General features: G+C 39.8%; 1 protein-coding gene across 1 annotated transcript in view; it reads left to right on the top strand.

Moving 5' to 3' along the window:
- The window catches only part of PCCB (propionyl-CoA carboxylase subunit beta), a 111,719-nt gene that overhangs the window by 86,227 nt on the left and 3,088 nt on the right, over positions 1-22,404 (top strand). The window contains exons 14-15 of the mRNA XM_007457568.1: positions 21,876-21,983; positions 22,223-22,323. Of these exons, the coding sequence (XP_007457630.1) occupies positions 21,876-21,983; positions 22,223-22,323 (209 nt within the window). The remainder of the gene's footprint in view (positions 1-21,875; positions 21,984-22,222; positions 22,324-22,404) is intronic.

Raw genomic sequence — 22,404 nt, 5'->3', positions numbered from 1 at the left:
GGCTTTAGAGCGCAGACTCAGTAGTCGTGGTGCACAGGCTTAGTTGCTCCGTGGCATGTGGGATCTTCCCAGCCCAGGGATCAAACTCACGTCCCCTGCATTGTTAGGTGGATTCTTAACCACTGCGCCAAAAGGGATGTCCCCTTTCTATTTATTTTGGTCTTCTTTTATTTCTTCAGCAGTGTTTTGTAGTTTTCGCTGCACAGGTCTTTAATGTCTTGGTTAAATTTACTCCTGTTTTATTCTTTTAGTTGCTATTGTAAATGGAATTCCTTTCTCAATTTCTTTTTTGGATTGTTCATTATCGGTTTATAGAAAGACAACTATGCAACTGCTTTTTGTTTGCTGATCTTGTAACCTGCAACTTTGCTGAATTTATTAGCTTTAGTAGCTTTCTTGTAGATTCTCTGGAATTTTCTACATATAGGATCATATTTAATGCATATAAAGATAGTTTTACTTCTTCTCCAATTTAGATGCCTTTTATTTTTTTTTTTCTTGTCTAATTGCTCTGGCTGGAACTTCCAGCACAATGTTGAATAGCAATAGTGCCATTGGGCATCCTTGTCTTGTTCCTGATCTTAGGGAGAGAACTTTGTGTTTGACTATAGAATACGATGTTAATTGTGGGTTTTTCATATATGGTCTACGTCATGTTGGGGAAATTTCCTTCTATTTGTAGTTTTCTGAGTGTTTTATCATGAAAGGTGATAGATTTTGCCAAATGCCTTTTCTGTGTCGATTGAGTTGATCATGTAGCTTTTGTCCTTTGTTCTATTAATGTGTTGTATTTTACTGATTGATTTTTTTGTATATTGAACCACTTTTGCATTCCTGGGATATATCCCATTTGGTTATGGTGTCTAATCTTTTTTTTTTTTTTAAATAAACTTTATTTTTTAGAGCTTCTTTTAGCTTCACAGTAAAATTGAGTGGAAACAACAGAGCATTCCCATATATACTCTGTTTTCACACATGTACAGCCTACCCCACTATCAGTATTCTGAACCAGAGCACTATGTCTGTTACAATTATGGAATGTACATTGACACATCATTAGAAGTCCATGGTTTACTATAGGGTTGACTCTTGGTGTTGGATATTCTGTAGGTTTGGATAAATTTGTAATGATATGTATCTACCATTTGCAGTATCATATAAAATAGTTTCACTTGCCCTAAAAATCCTCTGTGCTCCACCTATTCATCACTCCCTTCCCCCTAACCCTGATAGCCTGATAAACCCCTGGCAACCACTCATCCTTCTACTGTTTCCATAGTTTTCCTTTTCCAAAATGTCATATAGTTGGAATCATACAGTATGTAGCTTTTTCAGATTAGTCTCTTCCAGTTAGTTATATGGAGGAAGCTGGTCTGAGAAGGCCACATACTCTGTGATTCATGTTTCCTCTGTGTCTTTTCACGGCTTGATAGCTGATTTCTTTTTAGTGTTAATATTACATTGTCTGGATATATCACAGTTCATTTATCCATTCACCTACTGAAAGACGTCCTGGCTACTTTTAAGTTTTGGTAGTTATTAATAAAGCTGCTAAAAACATTCGTGTGCAGGTTTTTATGTAGATGTAAGTTTTCAACTCATTTGGGTAAATACCGAGGAGCATGATTGCTGGCTCAAATGGTAAGAGTGTGTTTAGTTTGTAAGAAACTGCCAAACTGTCTTCCAGAGTGGCTGTACTAATTTGCATCCCCACCAGCAGTGAAGGAGAGTTCCTATTGCTCCACATCCTTGTCAGCTTTTGGTGTTCTCAGTGTTCTGCATGTTGGCTATTGTGATAAGTGTGTAGTGGTATCTCACTTTAATTTGCATTTCCCTGATGACGTATGATGTGGAGCATCTTTTCATATGCTTATTTGCCCTGTCTGTGTTTTCTTTGGTGAGGTATCTGTTCAGGTCTTTGGCCAGTTTTTAATTGGGTCGTTTTCTTATTGTTGCATTTGTTTGACCTAAACAAAGAGGTAAACTCAAAAAGATGAGTTTATTCAGGAATAGCAGAGGAACTGTAATTTAGGACAAGCAAACTGTAGCAAGCTACAGGTGAGTCCATTGAGGGTTTGGGGCAGGTTGTATTTATGGACAGGAAATGTAAAGAGGGGAGAGTCCAGTTAGAGTCAGTTAAAATAAACAACAAATGGAGACCAGCCTTGAAAACTTCCTGAGCAGATAAAATCAGTCCAGTCACAGAAACAGAACTCAATTCAGCCCACTTGGTGAGTCCATCCTGACCTGGGTCATCTCCCATTCATGAAACTTCCCAATGTTGATATGAGATAACCCCTGATCAACCCCCTGTCATCTGAGAAAATTTTGGCACTATCAGTGTTCTGTAAATCAGGCCTTTAAAGGAAATCAGTTTCTTAGTCCTTAAGTTTTGTCTTCCTGAGGGCACATGTGTGAGATTTTCCAATAACATCCTCCAGTTCTATTTTAGATTGAAATTCTTTCACAAGTTTTGAGAGTTCTTTGTATATGTTAGATAGCAATCCTTTATCAGATTGTGTGTTTTGCAGATACTTTCTGTCAGTCAGTGGTTGTCTTCTCATTCTCTAGATAGTGTCTTTCACAGAGGAGAAGTTTTTAATTTTAGTGAAGTCCAGCTTACCAATTATTTCTTTCATAGATCATGCCTTTGAAAGTAGTGTATCTAAAACGTTGCTGCCATTTCCAAGGTCACCTAGGTATTCTCCCATGTTATCTTCTATGAGTTTTATAGTTTTGTGTTTTATATTTAGGTCTCTGGATCCATTTTAAGTTAATTTTTGTTAAAGGTATAAGGTTTGTCTACATCAGTTGTTTTGGATGTGGATGTCCAGTAGTTCCAGCATCATTTGTTTAAAAGACTGTTTTTCTTCCATTGTATTACTTTTGGTCCTTTGTCAAAGATCAGTTGATTATATTTATGTAGGTCTATTTCTGGGCTCTTTATTCTGTTCCATTGATTTGTTTCACCAGTACCATACCCCTGGATGATATTATTTCTATCCATGAACATGGAATATCTCTACTTATTTAGCTTTTTTATTTTGTTCATCAGAGTTTTGTAATTTTCCTCATATAGATCTTGTTTTGTTAGATTTATGCTTATGTATTTTTTTGGGGGGTGGGGGTGCGCTAATGTAAACGGTGTATTCTGTTGTTAGTTTCAAATTCATTGCTGGTATACAGGAAAGTGATTGACTTTAATAAATTCACTTTGTGTCCTGCAGCTTTGCTATAATTATTAGTTTCAGCAGTACTTTTGTCCTTTAGGATTTTCTACATAGACAGTCATGTCATCTGTAAACAAAGAAAGTTTGATTCTTCCTTCCCAATCTGTATGCCTTTTATATATTTCCTTTCCTTGTTCCATTGTATTAGCTAGGACTTCTAGTACAGTTTTGAAAAGGAGTGGTGAGAGGGCACATTCTTGCATTATACCTGATCTTAGTGGGAAAGCTTCTGGTTTTTCACCATTACGTATGATGTTAGCTATAGGTTTTTGTAGATGTTCTTTATGAAGCTGAGAAAGTTCCCCTGTATTTCTAGTTTGCTGAGAGTTTTTATCTTGAGTAGGTGTTGGATTTTGTGAATGCTTTTCTAGATCTGTTGATACATTCATGTGATTTTTCTTCTTTAGCCTGTTGATGTAATGGAGTATATGAATTGTTTTTCAAATGTTGAATCAGCCTTGCATACCTGGGATAAATCCCACTTGGAAGTGGTGTATAATTATTTTTGTATGTTACTGGGTTTGATTTGTTAAATGTTTTATTGAGAATTATTGCATTTATGTTTGTGAGAGACACTGGTCTGTAGTTTTCTTGTGATGTTTTTGCCTGGTTTGGGTATTAGGGTGATGATGGCCTCATAGAATGAGTCAGGAAGTATTCCCTCTGATTCTATATTCTAGAAGAGATTGTAGAGAATTGGTGTAATTTCATTTTTAAAGGTTTTGTATAATTCACCAGTGAACCTTTGTGGGCTTGATTTTTTTTGTTTTGTTTGTTTCTTTTTGGCCATGCCACACAGCTTTCAGGATTTTAGTTTCCCAACCAGGGACTAAACCAGGCCCTGTCAGTGACAGCATGGAGTCCTAACCACTGGACTACCAGGGAATTCCCTGCATTTGTTTTTTAAATCATGTAAGAAATAAAAAGTGGTGTTACAGGAGACAGGAGAAGATGGCGGAAGAGTAGGACGCGGAGATCACCTTCCTCCCCACAGATGCATCAGAAATACATTTACACGTGGAACTGCTCCTATAGAACACCCATTGAACGCTGGCAGAAGACCTCAGACCTACCAAAAGGCAAGAAACTGCCCACGCACCTGGGTAGGGCAAAAGAAAAAAGAATAAATAGAGGCAAAAGAATAGGGACGGGACCTGCACCAGTGGGAGGGAGCTGTGAAGGAGGAAAGGTTTCCACACAGTAGAAGCCCCTTTGCGGGCAGAGACTGTGGGTGGCGGAGGGGGGAAGCTTCAGAGCCACAGAGGAGAGCACAGCAACAGGGGTGTGGAGGGCAAAGTGGAGAGATTCCTGCACAGAGGATCGGTGCTGACCAGCACTCACCAGCCCAAGAGGCTTGTCTGCTCACCCGCTGGGATGGGCTGGGGCTGGGAGCTGAGGCTCAGGCTTCGGAGCTTAGATCTGAAGGGCTAGCCAGGAGGGAGTCTGGGAAAAGTCTGGAGCTGCCAAAGAAGCAAGAGACTTTTTTGTCTCTTTGTTTCCTGGTGTGCGAGGAGAGGGGATTAAGAGCGCTGCTTAAAGGAGCTCCAGAGACGGGCGCGTGCTGCAGCTATCAGTGCAGACACCAGAGACAGGCATGAGACGCTAAGGCTGCTGCTGCCGCCACCAAGAAGCCTGTGTGCGAGCACAGGTCACTATCCCCACCTCCTTTTCCCGGAGCCTGTGCAGCCCGCCACTGCCAGGGTCCCGTGATCCAGGGACAACTTCCCCGGGAGAACGCATGGTGCGCCTCAGGCTGGTGCAATGTCACACTGGCCTCTGCCGCCGCAGGCTTGGTCCGCACTCTGTGCCCCTCCGTCCCCCCGGCCTGAGTGAGCCAGAGCCGTAGAATCAGTGGCTCCTTTAACCCCGTCCTGTCTGAGCAAAGAACAGACGCCCTCAGGCGACGTACACGCCGAGGTGGGGCCAAATCCAAAGCTGAACCCCGGGAGCTGTGTGAACACAGAAGAGAAAGGGAAATTTCTCCCAGCAGCCTCAGAAGCAGCAGATTAAAGCTCCACAATCAACTTGACATACTCTGCATCTGTGAATATCTGAATAGACAATGAATCATCCCAAATTGAGGAGGTGGACTTTGGGAGCAAGATTTATTATTATTTCCCCTTTTCCTCTTTTTGTGAGTGTGTATGTGTATGCTTCTGTATGAGATTTTGTCTGTATAGCTTTGCTTTCACCATTTGTTCGAGGGTTCTGTCCATCCGCTTTTTTTTTTTTTACTTTTTAAAATTTTTTTCTTAATTATTTTTTATTTTAATAACTTTATCTTTATTTTATTTTATCTTTTCTTTCTTTCTTTCTTTCTTTCTTTTTCTTTATTTTACTTTATCTTCCTTCTTTCTTTCTTTCTTTCTTTCCTTCCTTCCTTCCCTCCTTCCTCCCTCCCTCCCTCCCTCCCTCCTTTCTTTTTTTTTTTCTCCCTTTTATTCTGAGCCGTGTGGAGGACAGTCTCTTGGTGCTCCAGCCAGGCGTCAGGGTTGTGCCACTGAGGTGGGAGAGCCAACTACAGGACACTGGTCCACGAGAGACCTCCCAGCTCCACATAATACCAAACGGTGAAAATCGCCCAGAGATCTCCATCTCAACAACAACACCCAGCTTCACTCAATGACCAGCAGGCTACAGTGCTGGACACCCTATGCCAAACAGCTAGCAAGACAGGAACACAGACCCATCCATTAGCAGAGAGGCTGCCTAAAATCATAATAAGTCCACAGACACCCCAAAACACACCACCAGATGTGGACCTGCCCACCAGAAAGACAAGATCCAGCCTCATCCACCAGAACACAGGCAGCAGTCCCCTCCACCAGGAAACCTACACAACCCACTGAACCAACCTTAGCCACTGGGAACCGACACCAAAAACAATAGGAACTACGAACCTGCAGCCTGCGAAAAGGAGACCCCAAACACAGTAAGATAAGCAAAATGAAAACACAGAAAAACAAACAGCAGTTGAAGGAGCAAGATAAAAACCCACCAAACCTAACAAATGAAGAGGAAATAGGCAGTCTACCTGAAAAAGAATTCAGAATAATGATAGTAAAGATGATCCAAAATCTTGGAAATAGAATAGAGAAAATGCAAGAAACATTTAACAAGGACCTAGAAGAACTAAAGAGGGAACAACACAATAAATGAAATTAAAAATACTCTAAAAGGGATCAGTAGCAGGATAACTGAGACAGAAGAACGGATAAGTGACCTGGAAGATAAAGTAGTGGAAATAACTACTGCAGAGCAGAATAAAGAAAAAAGAATGAAAAGAACTGAGGACAGTCTCAGAGACCTCTGGGACAACATTAAATGCACCAACATTCAAATTACAGGGGTCCCAGAAGAAGAAGAGAAAAAGAAAGGGACTGAGAAAATATTTGAAGAGATTATAGTTGAAAACTTCCCTAATATGGGAAAGGAAATAGTTCATCAAGTCCAGGAAGCACAGAGAGTCCCATACAGGATAAATCCAAGGAGAAACACGCCAAGACACATGTTCATCAAACTGTCAAAAATTAAATACAAAGAAAACATATTAAAAGCAGCAAGGGAAAAACAAGAAATAACACACAAGGGAATCCCCATAAGGTTAACAGCTGATCTTTCAGCAGAAACTCTGCAAGCCATAAGGGAGTGGCAGAACATATTTAAAGTGATGAAGGAGAAAAACCTACAACCAAGATAACTCTACCCAGCAAGGATCTCATTCAGATTTGATGGAGAAATTAAAACCTTTACAGACAAGCAAAAGCTGAGAGAGTTCAGCACCACCAAACCAGCTTTACAACAAATACTAAAGGAACTTCTGTAGGCAAGAAACACAAGAGAATGAAAAGACCTACAATAATAAACCCAAAACAATTAAGAAAATGGGAATAGGAACATACATATCGATAATTACCTTAAATGTAAATGGGTTAAATGCTCCCACCAAAAGACACAGACTGGCTGAATGGATACAAACACAAGACCCGTATATATGCTGTGTACAAGAGACCCACTTCAGACCTACGGACACATACAGATTGAAAGTGAGGGGATGGAAAAAGATATTCCATGCAAGTGGAAATCAGAAGAAAGCTGGAGTAGCAATTCTCATATCAGACAAAATAGACTTTAAAATAAAGACTATTAGAAGAGACAAAGAAGGACACTACATAATGATCAAGGGATCAGTCCAAGAAGAAGATATGACAATTGTAAATATACATGCACCCAGCATAAGAACACCTCAATACATAAGGCAAATGCTAACAGTCATAAAAGGGGAAATCAACAGTAACACAATCATAGTAGGGGACTTTAACACCCCACTTTCAGCAATGGACAGATCATCCAAAATGAAAATAAATAAGGAAACACACGCTTTAGATGATACATTAAACAAGATGGACTTAATTGATATTTATAGGACATTCCATCCAAAAACAACAGAATACACATTTTTCTCAAGTGCTCATGGAACATTCTCCAGGATAGATCATATCCTGGGTCACAAATCTAGCCTTGGTTAATTTAAGAAAATTGAAATCATATCAAGTATCTTTTCCAACCACAACGCTATGAGACTAGATATCAATCACAGGAAAAGATCTGTAAAAAATACAAACACATGGAGGCTAAGCAATACACTAATAACAAAATGGTCAGTGAAGAAAGCAAGGAGGAAATCAAAAAATACCTAGAAACAAATGACAATGGAGACACGATGACCCAGAACCTATGGGATGCAACAAAAGCAGTTCTAAGAGGGAAGTTTATAGCAGTACAATCCTATCTTAAGAAACAGGAAACATCTCAAATAAACAACCTAACCTTGCACCTAAAGCGATTAGAGAAAGAATAAGAAAAAACCCCCCAAAGTTAGCAGAAGGAAAGAAATCATAAAGATCAGATCAGAAATAAATGAAAAAGAAATGAATGAAATGATAGCAAAGATCAATAAAATTAAAAGCTGGTTCTTTGAGAAGATAAACAAAATTGATAAACCATTACCAGACTCCTCAAGAAAAAAGGGGAGAAGACTCAAATCAGTAGAATTAGAAATGAAAAAGGAGAAGTAACAATTGACACTGCAGAAATACAAAAGATCATGAGAGATTACTGCTAGCAACTCTATGCCAATAAAATGGACAACCTGGAAGAAATGGACAAATTCTTAGAAATGCACAGCCTGCGGAGACTGAACCAGGAAGAAATAGAAAATATGAACAGACCAATCACAAACACTGAAATTGAAACTGTGATTAAAAATCTTCCAACAAACAAAAGCCCAGGACCAGATGGCTTCACAGGCGAATTCTATCAAACATTTAGAGAAGAGCTAACACCTATCCTTCTCAAACTCTTCCAAAATATAGCAGAGGGAGGAACACTCCCAAACTCATTCTACGAGGCCACCATCACCTTGATACCAAAACCAGACAAGGATGTCACAAAGAAAGAAAACTACAGGCCAATATCACTGATGAACATAGATGCAAAAATCCTCAACAAAATACTAGCAAACAGAATCCAACAGCACATTAAAAGGATCATACACCATGATCAAGTGGGGTTTATTCCAGGAATGCAAGGATTCTTCAATATACGCAAATCTATCAATGTGATTAACCATATTAACAAATTGAAGGAGAAAAACCATATGATCATCTCAATAGATGCAGAGAAAGCTTTCGACAAAATTCAACAGCCATTTATGATAAAAACCCTGCAGAAAGTAGGCATAGAGGGAACTTATCTCAACATAATAAAGGCCATATATGACAAACCCACAGCCAACATCGTCCTCAGTGGTGAAAAGCTGAAACCATTCCTACTGAGATCAGGAAGAAGACAAGGTTGCCCACTGTCACCACTTTTATTCAACATAGTTTTGGAAGTTTTAGCCACAGCAATCAGAGAAGGAAAAGAAATAAAAGGAATCCAAATCGGAAAAGAAGAAATAAAGCTGTCACTGTTTGCAGATGACATGATACTCTACATAGAGGATCCTAAAGATGCTACCAGAAAATTATTGGAGCTAATCAATGAATTTGGTAAAGTAGCAGGATACAATATTAATGCACAGAAATCTCTGGCATTCTTATACACCAGTGATGAAGAATCTGAAAGTGAAATTAAGAAAACACTTGCATTTACCATTGCAACAAAAAGAATAAAATATGTAGGAATAAACCTACCTAAGGAGACAAAAGAGCTGTATGCAGAAAATTATAAGACCCTGATGAAAGAAATTAAAGATGATACAAATAGATGGAGAGATATACCATGTTCTTGGATTGGAAGAATCAACATTGTGAAAATGACTCTACTACCCAAAGCAATCTATAGATTCAATGCAATCCCTATCAAACTACCACTGGCATTTTTCACAGAACTAGAACAAAAAATTTCACAATTTGTATGGAAACACAAAAGACCCCGAATAGCCAAAGCAATCTTGAGAACAAAAAATGGAGCTGGAGGAATCAGGCTCCCTGACTTCAGACTATACTACAAAGCCGCAGTAGTCAAGACAGTATGGTACTGGCACAAAAACAGAAAGATAGATCAATGGAACAGGATAGAAAGTCCAGGGATAAACCCATGCACATATGGTCACCTTATCTGTGATAAAGGAGGCAAGAATATACAGTGAAGAAAAGACAGCCTCTTCAATAAGTGGTGCTGGGAAAACTGGACAGGTACATGTAAAAGTATGAAATTAGAATGCTCCCTAACACCATACACAAAAATAAACTCAAAATGGATTAGAGACCTAAATGTAAGGCCAGAAACTATCAAACTCTTAGAGGAGAGTGTAGGCAAAACACTCTATGACATAAATCACAGCAAGATCCTTTTTGAATGCCTCCTAGAGAATTGGAAATAAAAGCGAGAATAAACAAATGGGACCTAATGAAACTTCAAAGCTTTTGCACAGCAAAGGAAAACATAAACAAGATGAAAAGACAACCCTCAGAATGGGAGAAAATATTTGCAAATGAAGCAACTGACAAAGGATTAATCTCCAAAATTTACAAGCAGCTCATGCAGCTCAATAACAAAAAAACAAAGAACCCAGTCCAAAAATGGACAGAAGACCTAAATAGACATTTGTCCGAAAAAGATATACAGATTGCCAACGAACACATGAAAGAATGCTCAACATCATTAATCATTAGAGAAATGCAAATCAAAACTACAATGAGATATCATCTCACACCAGTCAGAATGGCCATCATCCAAAAATCTAGAAACAGTAAATGCTGGAGAGGGTGTGGAGAAAAGGGAACACTGTTGCACTGTTGGTGGGAATGTAAATTGATTCAGCCACTATGGAGAACAGCATGGAGGTTCCTTAAAAAACTACAAATAGAACTACCATATGACCCAGCAATCCCACTACTGGGCATATACCCTGAGAAAACCATGATTCAAAAAGAGTCATGTACCAAAATGTTCATTGCAGCTCTATTTAGAATAGCCAGGGCATGGAAGCAACCTAAGTGTCCATCAACAGATGAATGGATAAAGAAGATGTGGCACATACATACAATGGAATATTACTCAGCCATAAAAAGAAACGCAATTGAGTTATTTGTAGTGAGGTGGATGGACCTAGAGTCTGTCATACAGGGTGAAGTAAGTCAGAAAGAGAAAAACAAATACCGTTGCTAGCACATATATATGGAATCTAAGTGAAAAAAAAAAGTTCATAAAGAACTTAGGGGTAAGACGGGAATAAAGACACAGACCTACTAGAGAATTGACTTGAGGATATGGGGAGGGGGAAGGGTAAACTGCGACAAAGTGGCATCGACACATATACACTACCAAACATAAAATAGATAGCTAGTGGGAAGTAGCTGCATAGTTCACGGAGATCAGGTCGGTCGTTTGTGACTAGCTAGTGGGGGTGTGATAGGGAGGGTGGGAGGGACGGAGACGCAAGAGGGAAGTGATACGGGAACATATGTATATGTATAACTGATTCACTTTGTTATAAAGCAGAAACTACGACACCATTGTAAAGCAGTTATACTCCAATAAAGATGTTAAAAATAAAGAAAAAAAAAGTGGTGTTACAAACCAAAAATACAGTAATACTGGCTTTTTATATTTCCCCATGCAGTTATCTTTACTGGAGATCTTTACTTCGTCATACAGTTCTGTGATACTATCTACTACCCTTTTATTTCAACATGATGGGCTCCCTTTACCATTTCTTGTACGGCAGGCCTAGTGGTAACGAACTCCTCAGCTTTTGTTTATCTAGGAATGTCTTTATTTGTCCCTCAGTTTTGAAGGACAGTTTGCCAAGTATAGAGTTGTTGGTTGAGTTTTATTCTTTCAGCATCTTGTTTTTTAATTTTTTGATTGAAGTTTACTTGCTGTATAATATTATATGTTACAGATGTACAGTATAATGATTCAGAATTTTTAAAGGTTATACTCTATTTATAGTTATTATAAAATATTGGCTATATTCCCCATGTTATACATATATCTTTGTATCTTATTTTATGCCTAGTAGTTTGTGTCCTTTACTCCCCTACTTCTATATTGCCCCTCCCCCGCTTATTGCTCCTCACCGGTAACCTGTAGTTTGTTCTCTATGTCTGTGAGTCCACTTCTTTTTTGTTATATACACTAGTTTGTGGTATTTTTTAAATTCCATATATAAGTAATGCCATACAGTATTTGTCTTTCTCTGACTTACAGTAAGTCCCTTACATATGAATATTCAATTTGTGAACTTTCAGAGATGCGAACATGTGTTCGCCTGTCTAATCACGTAAGTTAGTTCACGTGTGTGGCATACATTGTCATGTGCTTGCATTCTCTACAAGTGGTTGTGCTTTTGTGTACTTTATGGTACAGTATAGAGTACAGTAGTACAGTATCTTTATTTCAAGCACAGTATGTCCGGAAGTGAGCGTAAAAGCAGCGGTGATGTAGTGTGTACTGCTAAGAAGTGCCAAGCGATAACAGTGGAAAGAAAAATGAAAATAATTGAGAGTGGATCAAGGCAAAAATATGGTAGACATCACTCATTCTTATAACACGAATTGTTCAACCATTGGCACAATTCTAAAGAACAAGGACAAGATCATGGAACATGAAGTCTGCTGTGCTGATGATGTCAACAATACTATCGAAGAAGCGTGGGAAAGTGATGGAGGAGATGAGAAACTCAGTGTGTGGATGCAGGATCAGCACCAGTGTTGAGTCCTGTTCAGCTTAATGCTGATTCAAGAGAAAGCTAAAAGCCTTTATGAAGACTTGACGAAGAAACATGGTGAAGAATCAGAGGATGCATCTGCCAGCCATGGCTGGTTTCATTGCTTCAAGACTAGAGCCAACCTTCACAATATGGTAGCTGCCCAGGAATTTCCTGAAATGCTTCGGGAAATTATTGATGAAGGCATGTATTCACCCAAGCAGGTTTTTAATGTGGATGAGACAGGACTGTACTGGAAGAGGATGCTAGACCGAAGTTACATCAGTAAGGAGGAAAAGTTGATGCCAGCCTATAAAGCAGCAAAGGATAAGCTAACTCTGTTGTTTGGTGGCAATGCTTCCAGTGATATAAAGCTGAAGCCTCTCTTAGTTTATCATTCAGAGAACCCAAGAGTCCTTAAAAACATAGCCAAGGGCTCTCTTCCTGTTGTGTGGAAGAGTTAACCCCAAAGCCTGGTTACACAGGCCATTTTCCAGGACTGGTTTTTCCACCACTTTATCCCAGACGTGGAGAAATATTGTTTGGAGAAGGGTGTCCCATTCAACATTCTTTTGCTGCTCGACAGTTCTCTGGGCCATCCCCTATTCATAGACAACTTTCATTCCAATGTCCTGTAGTGCATCTGCCACCGAATGCTATGTCACTGATCCAACCTATGGACCAGGGGTTATAGTGACTTTCAAGAAATATTATTTATGTCACACTTTTCATCAGGCAGTAAAGGCGAGTGACGAATCAGGAACAAACTTGCGACAATTTTGGAAGGACTATAACATCTACAGGCCATAAAAAACATTGACTTTGCTTGGCATGAGGTTACGGCCATCTCTGTGAATGGGGTTTGGAAGAACATTTGTCTGCAGTTTGTTCACAATTTTCATGGATTTGAGAAGGTGGATGAGGAGTCCAAAGAGGTCTTCAGCAACTTGGTGACCCTCAGCGAGAAGCTGGAGCTAGATCTGCAAGAGGACGACTTCACTGAACTCCTTGCTGTGCAACATGGGAGCTTACTAATGAAGACCTGATGGAATTGGAGGCCCAGAGAAATGATGAAGAGAGACAAGAAGAACAAGTAGGGCTTCCCTGGTGGCGCAGTGGTTAGGAGTCCGCCTGCCAATGCAGAGGACATGGGTTTGAGCCCTGGTCCGGGAGGATCCCACATGCTACGGAGCAACTGAGCCTGTGAGCCACAACTGCTGGGCCTGAGCTCTAGAGCCTTCAAGCCACAGCTACTGAAGCCCACGCACTTAGAGCCTGTGCTCAGCAACACAAGAGGCCACCGCAATGAGAAGCCCATGCACAGCAACAAAGACCCAGCGCAGCCATAAATAAATAAATAAATAATAATAAATAAAAAGGGAAATCTCTTTAAAGAAATAATAATAATAAAAAAGAACAAGTAACTGAAGAACCTAAGAGATTCACGAGGTAGGAAATAGCAAGGGGATATTCTTTATTTGAGAAGGCACTGTTAGTTTTTGAGGCACAGGACCCAAACGTAGAATGGTTCACAAAGGTTGCAGCAGCTGTGCAGAATGCAATCCAGTGCTACTGTATCATCTATCACGAGAAAAAAAGAGCTACTACCCAGACATCACTGGATCGTTTTTTCAAAAGGGTAGATAGAATTGAATCCAGCAAGGAACTAGAATCTGTGCCATCAATGTCAGACGTGAGTGAAATTGCAGGCTTGCCTTCCATCTCCTATTGCTGACAGTCCTTTAGCTCCACCATCTCCTACCTCATCTCCCTCCTCCAGTCACCAACTCTTCTTGCCTGTTCACTCGATGCCAGCCCCTGTATGCCAGCTGTTGTACTGTACTACTGTGCTTTTCAAGGTACTGTACTGTAAGATTAAAGATGTTTTCTTTAGTTTTTGTGTTTGTTGTTTTTTATGTATTATTTGTGTGAAAAGTATTATAAACCTATTACCACAATTACTATATAGCTCATAGTGTTAGTTGGGTACCTAGGCTAACTTTTCTGGACTTAACGAACAAATTGGACTTACGACTGCACTTGAACGGAACTCATTTGTATGTAGGGGACTTACTGTATTTCAGTTAGCATAATGCCTTCCAAGTCCATCCATATTGCTGCAAATGGCAAAATTTTGTTCTTTTTATGTCTGAGTGGTATTCCATTGTATATATACACCACATCTTCTGTATCCATTCATCTGTTGATGGGCACTTAGGTTGCTTACATATCTTGGCAATTATAAATAATGCTGCTATGAACATTGGGGTGCATGTATTTTTTCAAATTAATGTTTTTGGGTGTTTTGGATATATTCCTAGGAGTGGAATTACTGTGGCAGAAGAACTGAGTAGATATTTTTCCAAAGAGGAAATGCATATAACCAATAGGCACATGAAAAGATGTTCAATCTTGCTAATCATCAGGGAAATGCAAATCAAAACCACAATGAGATATCACATCACACCTGTCAGAATGGCTATCATCAAAAAGAACACAAATAACAAATGTTGGCAAGGATGTGGAGAAAAGGGAACCCTGTAGACTGTTGGTGGGAATGTAGATTGGTGCAGCTACTCTGCAAAATGGTATGGAGGTTTCTTAAAAAACTAAAAGTAGAACTACCATAAAAAATAGAACTTTCGGCACTTTAAATATGTATCCCATTTGGTAATCTTATTGAAGATTCTTTTTTAAAAAATTTTATTTATTTTTGGCTGTGTTGGGTCTTCATTGCTGCATGCGGGCTTTCTCTAGTTGCGGTGAGCGGGGGCTACTCTTCTTTGTGGTGCACGGGCTTCTCATTGCAGAGGCTTCCCTCATTGTGGAGCACGGGCTCTAGGTGCGCGGGCTTCAGTAGTTGTGGCACGCAGGCTCAGTAGTTGTGGCACACGAGCTTAGTTGCTCTGCAGCATGTGGGATCTTCCCGGGCCAGGGATTGAACCCGTGTCCCCTGCATTGGCAGGCAGATTCTCAACCACTGTGCCACCGGGGAAGCCCTGAAGATTCTTTGTGTATGATGAGTCACTTCTCTCTCGCTACTTTCAAGATTCTGTCTTTGTCTTTTAATAATTTGACTATAATGTATCTCAGTATGGGTGTATATGAGTTTATCCTACTTAGAGTTTCTTGAATTTGTAGCTTCATGTCTTGTGCCAAAATTGAGAAGTTTTTGGACATTATTTCTTCAAATAATCTCTCTGCCCCCTTTCTCTCTCTCTCTTCCTTCTGGTACTGCCATGCGGTATCTGTCAGTTCTCTTGATGATATTCCATAGGTCCCTTAGTCTCTATTCACTTCATTTTTTCTTTTCTTTCTGTTCCTCAGACTAGATTATTTAAGTTTTCTTATCTTCAAGTTTCCTTATCCTTCTTGTCTACTCAGGTCTGTTGTTGAACCCCTGTAGAGAACTTTTCATTTCAGTTATTGTACTTTTCAGCCATGGAATTTCTGTTTGGTTCCCTTTTATAATTTCTCTTTATTGATATTCTCATTTTGTTCATACTTTTTTTTCCTGATTTTTTTAGTTCTTCATGTTTTCCTATACCTCCTTGAGCATATTTAAGACAGTTGATTTAAAATCTTTGTTTAGTAAGTTTATTGTTTGGGCTTCTGCGGGATGGATTCTTTTAATTTATTTTGCTCATTTGAATGGCTGTACTTTCCTGTCTCTTTGTATGTTTTGCTATTTTTTGTTGGAAACTAAACATTTGAATATTATAATTCTGGAAATCATATTCTCCCCTTTTTCCAGAGTTTGTTGTTGTTTTGATTGTTGAATGCTGTAGTAGTCCATTTTTCTAGTGACTTTTCCTAACTGTTTTTGCAGAGGCTATATTCCTTGTTGTTTTCCTAAGCTTGTGTCCTGCTATTGTTTTAACAGAGATTACCTTGAACACCAGGTGCCAAAACAGACAAATAAGAAAACATCTCTCCTAGTCTTTGCAAATTGGCTTGTACTGAGGCTGTCCTTCAACATGTAGCCAGACTTAAACTGAGTTTAAGTATCAGCCCAAGGTTAAAGCCTAAGGTCTTCTCAGGTCTTTTGTAATGTTATGTTTTCATTTTAATTCATCTCAAGGTATTTTCTTTTTAAAAATTTTTTTATTGAAGTATAGTTGATTTACAATGTTAATTTCTGCTGTACAGCAAAGTGACTCAGTTATACATGTATATATTCTTTTTCTTATTCTTTTCCATTCTGGTTTATCACAGGATATTGAATATATTGTTAGTTCCCTGTGCTGTTTGGCAGGACCTTGTTGTTTATCCATTCTATATATAATAGTTTGCGAATCCCAAACTCCCAATCCTCCCCCACCCCGCCTTGGCAACCACAAGTGTGTTTTCTATGTCTATGAGTCTGTTTCTGTTTTGTAGACAAGTTCATTTGTGTCATATTTTAGATTCCACATATAAGTGATATCATATGGTATTTGTCTTTCTCTGCCTGACTTAATTCACTTAGTATGATCATCTCTGGGTCCATCCATGTTGCTGCAAATGACATTATTTCATTCTTTTTAGTGACCGAATAATATTCCATTATATATATACCACATCATCTTTATCCATTCGTCTGTCACTGGACATTTAGGTTGTTTCCATGTCTTGACTATTGTAAATAGTGCTTCTGTGAACATAGGGTGCATGCATCTTTTTGAATTATAATTTTTTCTGGGTATATGCCCAGGAGTGGGATTGCTGGATCATATGGCAACCACCTGTGTAGGAGGATTCCCTTTTCTCCACACCCTCTCCAGCATTTATTACTTGTAGACTTTTTAATGATGGCCATTCTGACTGGTGTGAGGTGGTGCCTCATTATAGTTTTGATTTGCATTTCTCTAATAATTAGCAATGATGAGCATCTATTCATGTGCCTATTGGCCATGTGTATGTCTTTGGAGAAATGTCTATTTAGGTCTTCTGCCCATTTTTCAATTGGGTTTTTTTGTTGTTGTTGTTAGTGAATTGTAGCTCTTTGTATATTTTGGAAATTAAGCCCTTGTTGGTTGCATCATTCGCAAATATTTTTTTCCAGTCTGTAGGTTGTCTTTTCATTTTGTTTATGGTTCCTTTGCTGTGTGAAAGCTTATAAGCTTGGAGACTGACCTAAGAAAACATTGGTATAATTTATGTCAGAGAATGTTTTGCCTATGTTCTCTTCTTGGACATTTATGGTGTCTTGTCATATATTTATGTCTTTAAGCCATTTTGAGTTTATTTTTGTGTATGGTGTGAGGGTGTGTTCTAACTCCATTGATTTATATGTGGCTGTACAACTTTCTTAACGCCACTTGCTGAAGGACTGTCTTTTCCCATTGTATATTCTTTCCTTCTTTGTCGAAGATTAATTGTCCCTAGGTATGTGGGTTTATTTCTGGGCTCTCTATTCCGTTCCACTGATCTGTTCAAGGTATTTTCTAATTTCCCTTCTCAGGTCTTTTCTGAACATGGATCTTGCTCTAGGCACGTCTGCGTCTTTCTGAAGTCCCTTGTATACACAGGTGATCTTGAATGCCCTAATTCCCCCCACAAACCTTCTCTCTCCCTGTTTTTTTCCTCCCAGGCCTTAGGGAATGTCAACCGTAATCTTTCACCCCAGATGTCTATAGGTGGTTCTTTTGTCTTACAGTGAGCAATGCCTGCCACTTTTCTGGCCTGAGTTCTGAGTTAGGTGAAGTGATGAAAGGCTTGCATCCATCTTTCAGGTAGCCCCCAGACAAGGTAGAACAGACCTACATGGTGATTTGTGCCTCACGTCTTCTTTGCTTCCTCTAGAACCAGGGAAGAGTGTTGGGCAAGTGTAATTCAAAACGCCACAGAGCTTTCCTACAGTTTCTAAGTTGCCTTTTTCCTGATTCAGCTTTTACTTAGTTGTAAACTTTTGCCTGTTCCAGAGTTTTGACAAAGTTGGTTCTGACAGTTTCTGCATGTGTTTTGATGTTTCTGTTTGTAGACAGGAGCTTGGAGCTGCCTATTCCACCATTTTGTTGTCTAGAAATAGTGTTTAAAGTTAGGAATTTACACATACTGAAAATGCATTTTGTTCCTACAGTAAGTTCTCGGCTGTTCACGTATCTCTTTAGTTCCTCCTCTTCGCTGTGTCTGTCCCTGGTGTGGACTTGACGTGATTTTCTGTGTCTGCTCAAAGATACTTCTTGTCCCATGACTATGTCTGCAGGTTCTGGTGTCCTCCAGTACAGGTGCACTTTGACAAGCTCACTTTTTAAGAAACTGCTTGGCTCATTGTGGAAACTTTATCTACAAATACTTAGAATGTCTATCCCAGGGGCCTGCCTTAGCCCTGGCTGGAGTCTGAATACCTGGTTCCATTGTGGTTCCTCAGCTTACCTCCTTCTTGACTCAGTAATTCTTTGTGATGTTTATGGGGTATCAAAAAAGGCAGCTTTAGAGGCTCACAGAGGAGGCCTCTTTTCTGGTTCTCGTTTCTTTTTCTTTTTATTGAAGTATAGTTGATTTACAGTGTTGTGTTCATTTCTGCTGTACAGCAAAGTGACTCAGTTATACGTATATATATTCTTTTCCATTATGGTTTATCACAGGATACTGAATACAGTTCCCAGGGAACTGTATTCAGTATCCTGTGATAAACCATAATGGAAAAGAATATATATACGTATATATTCCCTGTGCTGTACCCTAGGACCTTGTTGTTTATCCAGCCTGTATATACTAGTTTGAACCTGCTAATCCCAAACTCCCGATCCTTCCCTCCCCGACTCCTCCTCCCCCTTGACACTGGTTCTCATTTCTTCCTTGTAGGAATTAACCAGGGCATATTGGGCTCTCTGGGTGCCAGGTGCTCTGTCAGGCCTGGACTAGGGCCTAAGATGATGAGGCCATCATCTCAGTGGACCTGGGGCCCACTCTTGGCAGCTCAGGGCCATAGGTTTTCCATTTCTGACTGTGTTCATTTCCCCAACGATTTTATCTTGTTTTGGTTGTCATTGCTTGTATTTTTCTTCATTTTGATTTTTATTCTGGCCTCTTTGTACTTCTTGTGGTTTCTTAATTTAGAATTGTCTTCATCCCAGGACTCATCACTCACATTCTTTATTTCAAGTCATTAACATAGAGTTTTCTTTTATTGAGTTACAATTTAGGCACAGTAAATTACATGTTCATTGGGATGGGTTTTGGCAGTTTATACAACTTTGTATTCACCATTCAAAACAAGATATGGAACATTTCTATCATCTCAGAAAATGCATTAGGCAAGAGGGAAGTTTTGCCTATTGCTATTATTTTTTGAGTTGTCTCTTTATTGTTGATTTGTAGGGTTCTTTATATATTCTGGATGTGAATCCTTTGTCAGATATGTGTATTTTAAATATTTTTTTCCTGGTCTGTGACTTGTTTATTTAATTAATGGTGTCTTTTGATTCACATTATTTTAAAAACTTGGTAAAATCCCATTTATCAGTGTTTTTACTTCTGATTAGAACTTTTTGTGTCCTCTCCAGGAAATCTTTGCCTACTACAAAGTTTCAAACATAGTCCACATCATGTTCTAGGAGCTTTGTAGTTGTGGGTTATGTTAAGATCTACAATCCATTTTGGGCTAATTTTTGTGTGTAGAGTATAGAGTGAAACAGGAGTCTACTTTCGTTTTTTTCCATACAGATATTTAATTGTTCCATCACCATTAGTTAACAAGACTTACTTTCCACACTGAATTGTTTTGGTGCCTGGTCTAAAATCAGTTGTGTGGGCCTGTTTCTTCACAATCTATCCTGTTTCATTGCTGTTTTTGCCTACCTCTATGCCTCTGCCATACTGTCTTGATTACTGTAGCTTTGTAGTTCTTGGTGGTTCTCACCAGGGACAATTTCAATATCCTGGGAACATGTGGCAGTGTTGGAAACACTTTTGGTTGTCACAGTGAGGATGAGGGGTGGAGGAGTGTGCTACTGGCATCTAGTGGGTGCAGGCCAGAGATGTTGCTCTATATCCTACATGCAGAGGTCAAACACCCACAGCAAAGAATTATCCTGTCCAAATTGTTGATAATACCAAGACTGAGAAACCCTGCTTTTGTGAGTCTTCAAGTCAGTTATTGTAAGTCTTCCTATACTGATATTTTAAAAAAGAAAATACAGTTTTGATCATTCTGTCTCCTTTGTATTAACCATGTGAATCTTAGAATCCGCTTATCAGAAATTCCTATGATTTTGATAGGAATTGCTTGAAAAATACAGATTTCTCCACTATACTTGCTATTAAACTTTAAATCTAAAATAATTAAAATAGTATAAGTAATTTAAATTAAATACAATTAGGAACTTAGTCTCTCACTTTTACTAGTCATGTTTCAAGTATTCGGTAGCCACACGTGGCTAGTGGCTACTATGTTGACAAATAGTAGAGCCAGAGAACATTTTCATCATCATAGAAAGCTCTTTCGGGCAGCACTGGTATAGATCAGTTTGGGGATTTATTTATTCTTCTAATCCATGAGTATATAAGTTTTTTGTAGATATTCTTTATCAGATAATGGAAGTTCAATTGTACTCCTAGTTTACTGCTAGTTTTTAATTATGAACGTTGGATTTTCTCAGATGTTTATATCTATTGAAGTGACCATATGGTTGTTCTCCTTTAATAATTTCATTGCTTTTCACACATTAAATCAAGTTTGAATTCCTGGGTATAACTGCACTTGGTCATGATGTATCAGTGTTTTTATCTAATGCTGGAATTGATTTGGTAATATCTTAGGACTGTTTGTATCTATGTTCATGAGGGATTTTGGTCTGCATTTTCTTGTAATGTCCTTTTCTTGTTTTGGTATCGGGGTAATGCTGGCTTCATAAAATACTTTGCAAAGTGTGGTAGGAGAGGGTTTACTAGTAACTGAGCTCTCATTCTGTGCCCTTTCACAGATACCATCTCCTGTAATCCTTATAGCTGTGGTAGGAGGGGGATAATACCCCTGCCTTTCAGGTGGCGAATCTCAGGCTCAGAAAGTGAAGTAATTAACCTGGCACATGGCTATAGCTGGTGAAGCCAGAATCTGATTCCAGGGTACAGGGACTCTCTAAGACCAGCCCCTGAATGTCACCTCCCACGACTGGCTGCAGGGGTAAGGCAGGCTGTGCATCAGGTGGCAGCAAGCAGCCCTTCAGTTTACGAGGCTGAGACTGGCTGCCTGCCCTGGGCTTTGCTGCCAGACCCTCAGGGGCGGCGCCACTCCTTGGCCCTCTGGCCAGTGCCAGGTGGGTTCTCCTGTCTTCCCAGTTTTTCCTGGAGTGTGAGGATCCCCGTAGCCGTTTTCTGAGGAGGTAACTTTGGTGCCTCCTTAGTAACCAGCTCTGCATGGTTGCTGAGGGCACATTCCCAGTGTGGGTGGGACTGGGAATTGCCCAGAAGCTCAGCCTGGATGATCTGTCTTTTTCTAGGATGCTTGGACATTAATTCATCCGTGAAAGGGGCTCGTTTTGTCCGATTCTGTGACGCGTTCAATATTCCACTCATCACGTTTGTGGATGTCCCTGGCTTTCTCCCTGGTGAGTCATTGACAGAGGTGGGGGCCAGGAGAGGCGGTTTTGCCCAGCGAGGCACCCACTTTATTTGGAGATCTTGCAAAATTCCCTCAGGATTTGTGACGTCTCCATATTCTGGGTGTCTGGATGGTGCGGCTGTGTGAGGGGTGGCCCTTTGGGAAGGGGAAGACCTCCCAGCTGAGAGCAGAGGCCGACCTCCTGAGGATTCTGTGGGTATCCAGTAACTCTTCCTCGTGACCCAGGCACTGCGCAGGAGTACGGAGGCATCATCCGGCACGGCGCCAAGCTTCTCTACGCATTTGCCGAGGCAACTGTGCCCAAAGTGACAGTCATCACCAGGAAGGTGAGGAACTCACGCTGGAGGCTGTGAGCTCACTCACTCCCACGGCAGGGCTGTGGCTGGAAGTCTGGCCGAGAGGTTCAG

The sequence above is a fragment of the Lipotes vexillifer genome, unplaced genomic scaffold (genome assembly GCF_000442215.2).
Source record: "Lipotes vexillifer unplaced genomic scaffold, Lipotes_vexillifer_v1.1 scaffold86, whole genome shotgun sequence".
Taxonomy (NCBI): Eukaryota; Metazoa; Chordata; class Mammalia; order Artiodactyla; family Lipotidae; genus Lipotes; species Lipotes vexillifer.
Note: the sequence above shows the minus strand (reverse complement) of the source record. Positions and strands in the feature narration are given on the sequence as shown.